Here is a 12,854-nt window from a genome sequence, read left to right on the forward strand (position 1 = left end):
AATTACATTTGCACTTGTCAATGTTTTGATAATTATATGCAAGATAAATTTACTTAGGCAATCTGAAGATTTAAAAATGTTAGCTGACAGGGCAGTAATTACTGTACATGAATGGGACTGACTTAGCAAGCTTGTACTCATGCAAGTAATTTCAATTTGAGCGGTCCCATTGACATAATAGGGCTACTCATATTAAGAAAAACTGCCAAGACCAGCCCTGATGGATATAATATTGACAGGAGAAAAAAAAACATCCAAAATGATGGATTGCATGTGTCAGATAAACCTCCCAGTCCTGCTCACAGTCAATATCAGTGATTTATATAAATATTTTGCACAGGGTGTTATCAATGCACAATCAGTTACTGAAAATCATTGCCACATGAATATTCACTTCTAGTCTCTTTTGCAAAAGAAATTGCAAGAAATCTTGAGGAATCTGGTATTAGCTCGTGGTAAATGACAAGATACTGGAAAAGATTGACCAGTGGTCTGATCTAACAACTGGAAAATGTAGTGTTTTAAATTTCATAAAAACCCGTAACATTCATAATCAATCCTCAGACAAAATGCAACAGGAATAAAATGCTTTTGTAAGGCATAAGCAATACTGAAAATCTGACATTTTAAGACATGAATAATGGTTCTTTTTGATTTGATCTTCAACGCTACCTTCCAAATGTAGTTGTATGCAGTAGTTTGAGGCAATATTAAATTAAATCAGTCCAGTTAATAGACAGACATTAAATATTTAATGAAAATTGAAAAAAATAGGTATAAAGAAATCTTGTTTTAAATGTAACCATCTGTTAAGGGAAACAATAAAATTAGTATAGTAGTTTAAAATATATTACTAGATCTCAACAGAGTATTTTTTCTTTTCCCAGTAAAAAAGAGAACTTCTTACCTATCTGATGGATACAGCAAACTGCTAACAGGAAAGCCCATTCTGGTACCTGTATCCCCATGCCAAACCCCATCTTGAGTGGAGTCTGGCACAAGGATGTCGGGTCTAAAGTTGGTCAGGAGGAGTACTTCACCGGTGCTCTGTCAGTCTTATATAGTAGGTGCCTTTGGCTTCAGTCCCAGATTGATTCAGAGAGTCTAGAGAGGTGGAGTTCGGGGGATTTTAGCAAATGAGCAGGTAAATAGAGGATGCTATTCCTTCCTCAGAAACTAGCCAATGGTATTTGCATTTTAGGAGGAGTATAGACATATACCTACATATATTTTGTTAAGGTTCAGTCTAATAAAGAAACATAACATGATTGCAAATAAAACACAACTTCTCCTCCACAAATAACAGGTCCTGGAACAAATTTAATTTGGTGTTTCTTTATAGTTATGCAGATGGCATGTAAGTAACTATTCAAAGTTTTTCTATACTGAAACTGATGCCAGGCAGCTCCTTGGCAAAAAGCCCTGCTGATTTCTGAAGACTGAGGAGGTGTGGAGTATTTCATATGTAGGGATCCAGCATTAGGAAGTAATTTTGTGCCTCTTGGGGTAGCTAATCTTCTTGTAAAAAGAACAGACTAATAACCTTGAAGGGTCCTGCCCTATCACGTGGCCACACTGAGTGTATGCCATGGAAACCCTTCTGTGGGGCACTAACAAGCATTAGGCACCCATCTGAGGAACATTAAGCCGGCTTCACCTAGATTGTATCCTACATTTATTAGAGATGGACTTAAACCTTGAAATCTGCTTCTGAATTCTCTGCATAATCCGATTTTGCCTTCTCATAGAAAATATCAGGAGTCATTTCAGACAGTCAGACAGCCTTACACCAGCTTTGTAGGACAAAAAAAAAATTTAGATTTATTATGGCCTGCAACCATGATCACACTGTTTCAGTATCATTCCTATGTAATTCCATTCACATCCATGGAGTTAGGAGGACTACAGATTAGAGACACAGGCAATGAATCAGGCCTATAAGGCTTGCCAGTAAATGTTTAATGTACTTCTGTTTCTGAACATTGGCTTTTTGTAGTTCTACTGGATTATCATTTCAAAAGTGGGAATGAATGTATACTGCAATAAACAGGGACAGTATTGCTACTTCACGTCACTTTATCTTTCTTTTTTACCTTGGCATCAGAGATAGGTAGGATGAGTTGCTCTGGGCAGATTTCTGTCTCTTTCCAAGGTCAATAGACCTTACTTCAGTATGGTAAAAGATGGACAAAAATGTTCAAAGTTAGTGAAACCATTCTTTTAAAACTGCTAGGTTTGACAAAAGTGATGCACAGCCCAGAACTTGGTATATGCATAACATTTGCCCTCAGTCCAGAACTTGGTATATGCATAACATTTGTCCTCAGTTCATCTTCATCTTCAGCCTCCTGCCAGTTTACGAGAATGAAGGTAGCTGATGGATCCAAAAATCTTCATCATAAGAAATGCAATGAGAGCTGCTCAGTGAGGGATTTAGCAAGAGGCATCTGGGAGATATAATTGGGGTGGGGGAGCCACAGGAGTAGGAGGGGGAGGAAGAAAAAAAAAAGAAGAAAAAAGAGATGTATACTAGGATGTGTAGAGATGCAGAAAGGACTTTCTTTGTGTATAATGGACAGTATTATCTTCTGCATATTTGGTAAGATTCAGTTCAGCAGTCTCTACTGATGTTTGTCATTTCTGCTGAAGCAGGGGAAGGAGACAAAGTCAGGAAGGTTTCCTAATTGTAAAATGTGATCACAGCTGGATGCCTAATTCCCTTGGGTTCTTATCAAAATCCTACCCTGCAATTATAAATATAAAATTATTTCCGTAAAAGAACAGGAGATTATAGTACAATATTCCATTCAGGTGTTACTGAACTGAATTGTGTCATTTTTTTTTTTCAATTTATGTCAGTCAGCCCTTATTTCCACTTTTGTTTAGCACTAAATATATCAGATCCTTACTAATTTAGTACTATAAAATAAACAAAAAAAGAGCTCCTTTATGAAGTGTTATCTGGATTTCATTTTTGGACTGAAATCAGTAATAGCTTACTATGGCAAGGTTGGGGTACTTAAGCCAACATATTGGCCTGCTATAACATGAAACATGTTCCCTGTCAAAATATCCAGGATGTTTAATGAAGTTACATCTTCATAATCAGTAGTAAGCTGTTTACACACCCTAGATCTATATCTTCATGCTTCAGCAGACCAGGAGAAAAGAAAAACTGGATTTCCTGCCCATAGAAGGTTGTTTTATTCTGTGCCAGTACTCATAATGAATGTAAATTCATCTGTACACAGAGAAGGCAAATGATATCTTCTTTATGTGACCAGTTAGCTGTATTAAATAAATATACACTAGTCTTACTTAAGCAATTAAACAAGCCACCCAACAAACTAGGCTTTCAGCAACTAATGTGCACATACCTTTACCAATGGGCTACATGTGATGGTGAGAAGTAGCAGAGCTTGCTTCCTTTCTCAGTTACACCCACCTCTGCATGAGAGGAATAACAGAATACCAGGATCCTCTTGTGTTAATTTAAAACATTTGGAGAGAGTTTCTTGTTTCCCAATGGGTATACTAGAGCAAGGGACTGCTGATAAAGGGAGGAATTTTCTGAGGGGGCAATTAGTGCTTTTGATACTCATCTGGTGAAGGTGAAGAGGGTGTCTGTACCTAGGAAGACTAGGTATGTTAGTGGGGTCAAGGCTGTTTTTTCCTTTGCCCTGTCTCTTTTACTGGAGTTGTTGCTAAGCAGAATGCTAATAACAAATACTTCTTTCTTCTTCTAAGAGAGTTTTTAGTTTTCACTCATTATAACTCTTTGTGAGTAGAACAATGCATGTCAAACTTGAATATGCTACTTCACTAAGCATTTACCAGTGCACGGTATTTATACCTGTTATGAAGGTTGTCCCAGTTGAATTTGAAGGTGTTCTTCACAGCATGTTGTTCAGATATTTTTCTCAAAACTTTATGTATTCTGGCGTTGTTATGATTGCTACTGCTCAGACTGAAATTTTTGATCGGCAGAGAGTAGTGACATTCAAATGATGTTCCAGTGTTCAGCTTATCGAACTATACAGGCTCTTCCCCCCTTTCCACCACAAGGAGTGGGTGAAATTAGTAAAACCAAAACAGGTACAGAAGAAATGGAGGTCACTTTGTTAGGTGGCTTATGAAATTTTGAAAGTTATCAGGCTATGAGATTTTACTGATTGCTGAGGGAATCATATCTGTAGATGAGAGTATCACAAAAACCAGAAGGTTTTAAGTAAACATGTTCATTAATCACGTGGGCGGTTGCTCCAAGTGGTTCTTGTAGACTAAAAAAAAGTAGTTGGAGGACTTTTGAGTTTCCCAGGTGGTACAGTGAAAAGAGTCTACCTACACAGGTAGGGAGGAACAATCTGTCCTCTTCAATTGTATGAGGGGAAAGAAACCCCAGAGGCAAGTTTTGAAGTATTTTAATAACAGAAACTTAAGCAGCTGTCTTTATTGTTAATGTACACTAGGATTCCACTAAGGGACCACAGTTTTGGTATTACCTGGTACTAAAACAAAGCACTTTTGTTTGCAGGAGGGAATGTTCAGGGAAGTATTGAAAGCATTTTTGTTTCTTTCCTGCATTTTTGTCTGCTTTTCTCAGTTTTAACGCTGTGTGAAATCCAGAAGCTTATCTTGACATCTCAGTGTCAAATAACATGGAAATTAATTTAGGATAGACCTGTAGAGTTGATATAGACCAGCTTATTTTATAGGAGGTTATTAGAAATTAATTACAACAGCCAAGGATCTGGCTGACAAATATTCTTCTGAGTCTTATTTTGATCTTGTATCAAAAATCTATACCAATGGACTGATCACTAAAAGTACCTCTTGTAACAGTAAATCCAATATATGTGTAATTTGACCCTTAATTCTGACAATGGATATAATCTCTCAATTTTACCTTTTCTTTTTGGCTTCTTGCATAGAAGGAGGGACAAAATTTGAGACATTGATTATACCAATTTAATGTAAAATTTCAAATGTCAGATAAAATGTGAATATCATATATACTATAAATACTGTAATTACAACCTGAAAGTAGATCATATAACATGAGGGTGGCAAAGGCAAGCATTCAGAAGTTAGGAAGTGGTAGTATTAAGGTTATTAATGAAACCAGAATTTATCTGCCTTCTGTGTTCAAATTACAACTCTGCTAGTGTTAAGAACTTTTACCCCCTCAAACGTGTGATAAACCAGAGGTAGTTGGGACCTGGGCAAAGCTGCATTGTTCCTCAGATCTGTGAAGTACTTGCTTGCTATGTGCACTGGGAAAATGGATGAATAGCTGGATTGGTCAGAGAAAGGAATGTTTATTGTGGTGTGGAAAGTAATGTAAAGTAACGACAGTCTGCAATTAACGTAAACCAGGTTGGCATTAACTTAAGCAGAGTATCCGGTACACCCTTTCTACCTAGCTCTGTAGAGGTTTAGTTGCTCTCCTTGTCTTGTTCCGCTCATGCTTTTCTCACCTTTCTTTAATAGCCTCAATTGTTCTTTCCTTCTGCCAGTCTACAGGTGACTCACCAGGGTTTTGCTTTCCAGCCCTACCCAGGGATTCATGCGCCCTCTCCACCTTTTTTTCAATGGCCTGTTAACTTCCCCCTAATAAATACATGCACTGCCACTGTGGAAGAAAATGGTGGACACACTCTGGCTATAGGTTCCTTTCTCTGGTTCTTGGAATAGATGATGCAGTCTATTTTCTGTTTAGTATAACATGTCACACCACTTGAGAAATCTCAGAGGGGTTTCTCCATTGAAAACAAAGCTACACACAGCCTCCTGGTGAAAAGCATGCAGAGAGAGTGAGCTCTGTGTTGTATATGGTTGTTATCGCTTTTTAGTTTGTTACAGTAACTTTAGAACTGGTTATGCAAGACACTATGGAATGTGGAAGAAAACTCTTGCTGTGGGGATTAAATTGTCTAAATGGAAAACAGGTGAGAGCTAAGAGCAGTGGAGGTTAGAAGAAATGAAGTAACTTGCTTCATTTGTCAGTGACATTGGTCAAGTTCCTTAATTACAGAGTAACACCTTAACTGCACAGTTGTGCTGTCTTCCCTTTTCTTGATTCTGTTTTAAAGGATTTGGAAGAGGAGCCTGTAACTGGTGTCTTGAACTCTTGGCAGGCAAGGAAGAGCTCTTGCTCTGCTCACCTTAACGAAGGCAAATGAAAGATGCAAGAAAAATAAATGAAACTCACGTCTAATACCTTGGCAACAATGGCTTTTGCACATTTCAAATTGAACTAATGAAATGTGGTCATTTGTGTTGTGGTTTTCAAATGCAAGAGCTCTTCTTAAGCACACAGCTTGCTTGACTTCTATGTGATCAGTATATAACTCAGGTGAGCACAACACCTTTCTTATCATGATTCTCCTGGGCTTTAACTGTGCGAGTATTCAGCTGTACTGGCTGAATAATTTTTTAATCTAATTGCCATCCTTTAAAAATATCTGGAAAGACTTTTAATAGTTTTGCTGCCGGAAGGCTGACATGCCTTGTTTTATCTCAGTATTTTTGGTTGTTGGGTGCTATTTTTTTTTAAGTTGGGAGAATGTATATATGTATGTGGTGAATAATTTTTACCAGGTTTAATGTCCTTAGGTTCATCGTGTACTTAATTCAGCTGAAAGCATAACTTTTCCATTGTACGTGCTATCTGAAAACTCAGCTGGTAGGTTTTTTCACCTTCAGTATTTGCTTTGTTCTCACAGTGTTAGGATGGTGTTTATAGTTCTCATTCAATTTGTCTGGCTGGCTTTCAGTTTTGTTTTCATCTTCTGCATAGTGCCGAGTATGCCTTTCTGGACTAATATTGCCACTGATGCTTTGTTATCCGTTTGGGATTCACTGTCCTATATGTTATTGTGCTTTTGCCTTGCCTGTGCATCTTTTCTTCTTTTCATAAATTATTTATTCCGTGGGAGACTAATAACATACACAAGCCAAATCTGACCTTTTGAATCTTCGATGGGAGATTTAAATATAGTTCATTTTTTTTCTTTGTTTTTCTTCTCCACAAGCTTGGCATAATTATTTCTCATGCCCTAGTAACTGCAAGTAGCCCCTCATTTTAATGATTCTTTTTTTCCAAAGCACTCTCAAGTTTTCATTTGCATTTCTTTGCCTGCTTCAGAATCTGCTGTTGAACACATTTTGGTGTATTTTTCCTTATATTGTGAGGCTTTCTCAGTGACACTTGATGAGTCATTTCTGCATCTGTTCCACAAAAAACTCTTCAGATTTGAGTATGCTCATTCGTGCTGCACATATCCTCAGTGCTTGACAGACTAAGTATATGCCCGTATCGGTAGGTAAATTCAAGTTGAGTCTGAAGACTGTATGGGGAGATCAGGCTCTAAGTTTAACTCCTGTCTGCAGTGCTGACTGAGTTAGTTAGACTAGAAGCTCAGCTGGACTTCTGCCTAAGGAGTCAAGCTTATCATCCCTTATCTCCTTGTCTGCCCTATTCTTCAGATTAACGGAAGTTACCTGGCATCCATCCTGAGCAGACAAACAACAATGCAACAATTCAGTTTTCAGTTCATAGCTCTTTTGCTCCCTCTTTCCCTCTCTATAACCAATAGAGAGTATGAGACAAATCTACAAGTTGAGAAAAGTTTTACACAGACTAACTCCTAGAATAGCCCAATTTGCAAATAAAAGCTCAACATAGATAGTTGTGTTGTGGGCTACCAGGTGTGCAGCAGAGTCCATCTGTTTTGGGAAGGCTGATGCTAATGGTCAGTGCAGACAACCACAGTGGTTCCTCTTGCTGCTCTCCTCTGTGACATTCTGTTCTACCCCATTAGTCAAGATCCGGTTCCCAAGAAGTTCAAACCCACCTAAAGCAGAGCAGCTGCTATATCTTTTTCCCCTACACTGGCTACTCACTCCCTCCCTCACTCCAGCCTTGTCACTCTTATGACCCCCACAGTGAACCAGGTCAGTGAATGATCTGGCTCCAAAATTACATCACCTTTTTGTGCAAGATTACCCATCATGAATTTAATTATTTTCTACAGTTTTGACAATTATAGGAATCAATCATTTTTTGTGGTTTATGATCTATTGTTTCTCCAAATTCCTGGGTACATGAACTGAAAACACCTCTTTTATAGATAACATATTTGCGGCTTGAAATTTTTTGGAGGGAGCTTCTTGGACTTCTTACAAGCCCTCCTTGTCTTCTTGCAGCACATCTAGATGGTGCAGGAGCACCTGTAAGCCTTTTCCCCTTCCTACTAATTCTGTTTCAGTCTTTCTCTTCCTTACTTGTTCCTATTTCAATTTCAGAGCTCCTCTTTAATGGTTAAAAATCACCATGAGATTGTTAAATGTGCTTCTGTCTGCTCAGGGACAAGGAATCAGTGTTCTGGTTTAATTCTTTTTCCTATCTATAGTTATCTTTCATCAAATGCTTCCTAAAAGTAGGATTTTCTGAATCCCTAGGCATTGTCCTGTATGTAAGACATCACAAAGGCTGCCATATCCATGGACAAGAGGGGCTGTGAGCCATGTAGCTGTGGCTATATCACCCTGTTACAATGCTCTCTGTACCTTATTTATCAAAACACTAATAAGGACTAGACATTCAAAACACAGTCCAGGCCGGTGGTGAGTACAGCACCTGCTCTCTGAGTATGTTCTGCAGCCAGCAAACAGAATAAGAGAGGCAAAGAATGGATGTGAATTTGGTGTTATTGCTCTTGCCTCAGTCTAATCAGGCAAAGAAGCTAGGCAAGAATAGGGGTAAGCAAGCTTCTGCTTTCCACAGGCTGCAGCATCATCCTTTATTTTAAGACCAAGCAAGAATTATGGGACAGCAAAGTGCTGCCTGCCACTGCTGGGGTAGGTAAAGCAGTTGAACTGAGTTTCAAACTACTTGCAACTCATCCAAAGTACTTAGGAAACAAAAGCTGGGTATTTCTGCTTATGTCCAAGTATGAACGTGGATAGGACACAGTTCACGGTAAGAATCTTGATGTTTCTCCGACTGTACTGTTTGACTGCTTTTAGTTGCAGCAAAAGATTTCAGAGGAATAGAGTTGTATTAATTACTGTTACTCTTTTACTGCTGAGGTGAGTTTTAATTTTAAGTATTGATCTTTACAAACAGAAAAAACATGCAGAGCAACTTGCACTTGGTTTAAATGAATTGCCATTCTGCATGTGGTATTTCAGGGCCAGTCAAAGCAGAATGTTGATGGATCACATGCAGTTAGGCTTTGCTCTGGAGAGGCTGCAAGTTACCCATTCTATTTATTATTTGCACATCATAACCTTTTGATGTATGCGCATATATGCACGCTGTTTTGCTAGTCTACCATAATGAATATATTGCAACTGGTGAGGGAGATGATCCTGACGGCTGTAAGGGGGTTTGTTTCTTCACTTCGTCATGGTTTAACTCCAGCTGTCAACTAAGCACCACACAGCCACTCGCTCACTCCCCCCCACCCCAGTGGGATGGGGGAGAGAATTGGAAGGGTGAAAGTGAGAAAACTCATGGGTTGAGATAAGAACAGTTTAATAATTGAAGTAAAAAGAAATAGTAGTAGTAGTAGTAATAATAATAATAATACAATAATAATATACAAAGCAAGTGATACATGATACAATTGCTCACCACCTGCTGACCGATGCCCAGCCCATTCCCTGGCAGTGATCGCTGCCCCCCCGGCCAACTCCCCCCAGTTTATATACTGAGCATGATGTCATACGGTATGGAATATCCCGTTGGCCAGTCTGGGTCAGCTGTCCTGGTTGTGCCCCCTCCCAGCTTCTTGTGCACTGGGCAGAGCATGGGAAGCTAAAAAGTCCTTGACTAGTGTAAGCACTACGTAGCAAGAACTAAAACATCAGTGTGTTATCAACATTATTCTCATACTAAATCCAAAACACAGCACTATACCAGCTACTAGGAAGAAAAAATCAACTCTATCCCCACTGAAACCAGGACACGCTTCCAGTTTCAAATTCCCAAAGAGAATTTGAAATGAACCAGGCTATATTTCTTCTCATTTCCATGACATACACCTGTAAAGAAGAAGGGAGTCTCCACAACTTTAGCAATTTTATTTCATCCAAACCCAACTGTATTTTAGGACCACATTCAATAAAGGTGCTGACTGATCTGTAGAAACATTGCAAAGGACAGTAGAAACTATTCTTGCAGCTTTCTGAACATAATGAGGAAGAATCTCATCTCTTTTTTACATTCTTGTGTGTCATAGCCAAAGGTATTCAGGTACCCTGCTTACAGGTAAGAAGCTTGAGAATCAGATTAAATGCAGGTAGTGTGGTATTAAAGTGTCTTAGTGAAGACAGGAGGTTATACGATGCTGAAGAGATGGTCTGACATCCTGAAGGTCATCATCCAAATACCTGCCCACCCCAGGCTCTTTATGAAACTCATGTCCCTGAACATAGGATCTCTTCAAATTTGTGGGTTAAGGTATGAACTGTTTGGATCCTATGGAGGAAGGGTAGACTTTAATACAGAAACCAGTTCCTGAAAATAAAAATCTTGCTGCCATCTCATTGCTGAGTTGTTGGTTCTCTTTCAGGAAACAGCAGAGAATGGTGTGAAGGGCTACACGCTGCTTTGAATTTTTCTCTACTACTCTATTTTTCCCTTGCTGATGCATTTCCATGCACTTCAGCTGCATACTCTACAGCAGCCCTTACTCCTGTGCCTAACTCTTCAACCCCACTGTTACCCACAGACAACAAACAGCATCCTCTGCAACTCCAAGCTGTTTGTACTCACCTAAATGTCCTACCAGATGGCCTTCCAACTTTCTTTTAAACTCAACCTGTGCTGCCTGCAACACCACTACTTATACTCCAGTATTCACCCTGCCTACTGCTTTGTAAACCCCTCCACACAAGAGCATCTCATGCTTTCTGACTCTTCATGGAAATAAGATCCTTGACTATATTCAGTAATGCTCAAATGAAGTCAAACATCTGCTCTGCCATGTCTTTCTATACATGGAGGCATATGCAATGCCTTACATATATCCTTTGTTGTTCACAGGTCAGTATCACAGCAGCCCTGAGTTTGGTACAGGGGTTCTGTGACATTTCAAATGATAATTTCAAAGTAATGTTTAAAGTTTCAAGCCACAAACTTGGCCAACTCAAGGACTTTCTATGCACACTTTATACATTTGAGAGATAAATTGACTTCTGCCTCCTTTCAAGTTGATAAGGAGTTTTTCCAATGTATTCAGTTTGAACATAATCATGTCACCTGTGAGGTAACCTTTTGGGACTCTTTTATGTAATAAAACGTATTATTGGATAAACATCAGACACACCTTAATTGTGAAGGCTAAGGTGGTCTCAACCACAGAGCGTGCTGTATATACACCCTGGACAATCCAGTGGGTTTTTCCATTTTGTGCTACTTTGCTCCTAACAGAAGCAACATGCTGTATACATCAAGATCAAAGACAAGTAGGACTTTGGGAAAGAATTTCCAGTTTGACCACTCATGAAAGAACTGAATGAGGTCATTCTGTATGTCAGAGACATTAGCTGTACCCAAGAAGACATCTGGATCTAGAATTATTTGCTAGGATATTTGTGGATCAAAACCATATATAAGTTCTGAATGGAGCAAAACATTTGCTATTTTGAAACCAAGGAGAATAGAATAGAATGTCAGGAAACTCTCATGGTTGTTCTTTTGGGCGTACCTGCTAATTAGTCACTATTCTAGCTAATATTTGCTCATAAAGAGAAAGGAACGTAAGTATATTTATGCATGTAATTTAGTCATTCTACACCAAAACTTATTTAAAAATAATTTTCTTCAGACCTTTTTTATTCAATGGTCCTTGAATGTTAATGTGGGAAAGTTCTTCCTGGGAGCTTACAGGCAGGAAGATTACCTGAATTGATTTAGTGAAGAACACCTTGGGAAAAGAACTCTCTTTGGATATTTTTTCTGTGGTCCAGAGATCCAGATAATGAAAGTGATGGCAAAGATCTATGCAAGTTTGTATTTTTCTTAAATTGTGCTAATTTGTTAAAATGTAAGAATTTGCACTTGTATTTTAATGATTAACCTTAGATATCCTCTATTCTTCAAAGTTCAGTAAGAATTCAATATATGTAGAACATTATTCACCTCCCACTGAAATCAATAAGGAGAATTCTATGGAAGATCGTACAAATTTCATTAATCCTTTAATAATGTATACTTTGATTTTTATCCTTTCACATGCTGGCTAAGTTAGCAAAATGCTACCTATCCCACGGCAATGTATAATGCAGAATTGTAGAAGCTGAATGACTGCACATTTACTGACATGAATTGTTATCTTGAACTATCAGTTATACGTTAGCTAGAACATGACTCACTCTAGTTTTGATTTGTTCCTGAATCTTTCTTATATCTTTACCTTATAGCACTGCCAGATGTGATCATACTACATTTTCCATGCTAAGACCCTCTTTCCAATTGCTATGACTTTGTCAAGCTTTTAGTCATTTAGTTGACATTTTACAGACTTCTGATCTACTTCTGTGAAGTATTTCTGGAAGGAGGAGGTAGAAATATTTCAATCAGAATGATCCAGCTGTTCAGAATGTGAAAAGAGAATAAATTGCTTGAGAGAATAAATTTAACAAATCAAAGTGTTGCAACATAAGGGAATTCGAGGGGATCTTGCTTCTGTTTAAAAAGTATGTCTTGACAACTACACTTGAAAAGCAAAACACTGTTCATTAGAATTTACCAGAATTCAAGTTGTTCATACAACTGCTGATGCCATCCTAGGGTGTTATGTTTAGCTCAGAGAGATCCCGGTATTTCTATTGCGTGGTAAAGC

General features: G+C 38.4%; 1 protein-coding gene across 1 annotated transcript in view; it reads right to left on the reverse strand.

Moving 5' to 3' along the window:
* Positions 1-3,416, reverse strand: part of LOC104010739 (uncharacterized) — a 48,806-nt gene extending 45,390 nt beyond the window's left edge. Inside the window, exons 1-2 of the mRNA XM_087745793.1 lie at positions 3,378-3,416; positions 908-1,104 (exon numbers count right to left, since the gene is read on the reverse strand). Coding sequence (XP_087601919.1) covers positions 908-980 — 73 coding nt within the window. The 5' untranslated portion in view covers positions 981-1,104; positions 3,378-3,416. The remainder of the gene's footprint in view (positions 1-907; positions 1,105-3,377) is intronic.
* Positions 3,417-12,854: the final 9,438 nt, after the last annotated feature.

This window comes from Nipponia nippon, unplaced genomic scaffold (genome assembly GCF_047370975.1).
Source record: "Nipponia nippon isolate SJK-2023a ecotype South Korea unplaced genomic scaffold, ASM4737097v1 scaffold_10, whole genome shotgun sequence".
NCBI classification, from domain to species: domain Eukaryota; kingdom Metazoa; phylum Chordata; class Aves; order Pelecaniformes; family Threskiornithidae; genus Nipponia; species Nipponia nippon.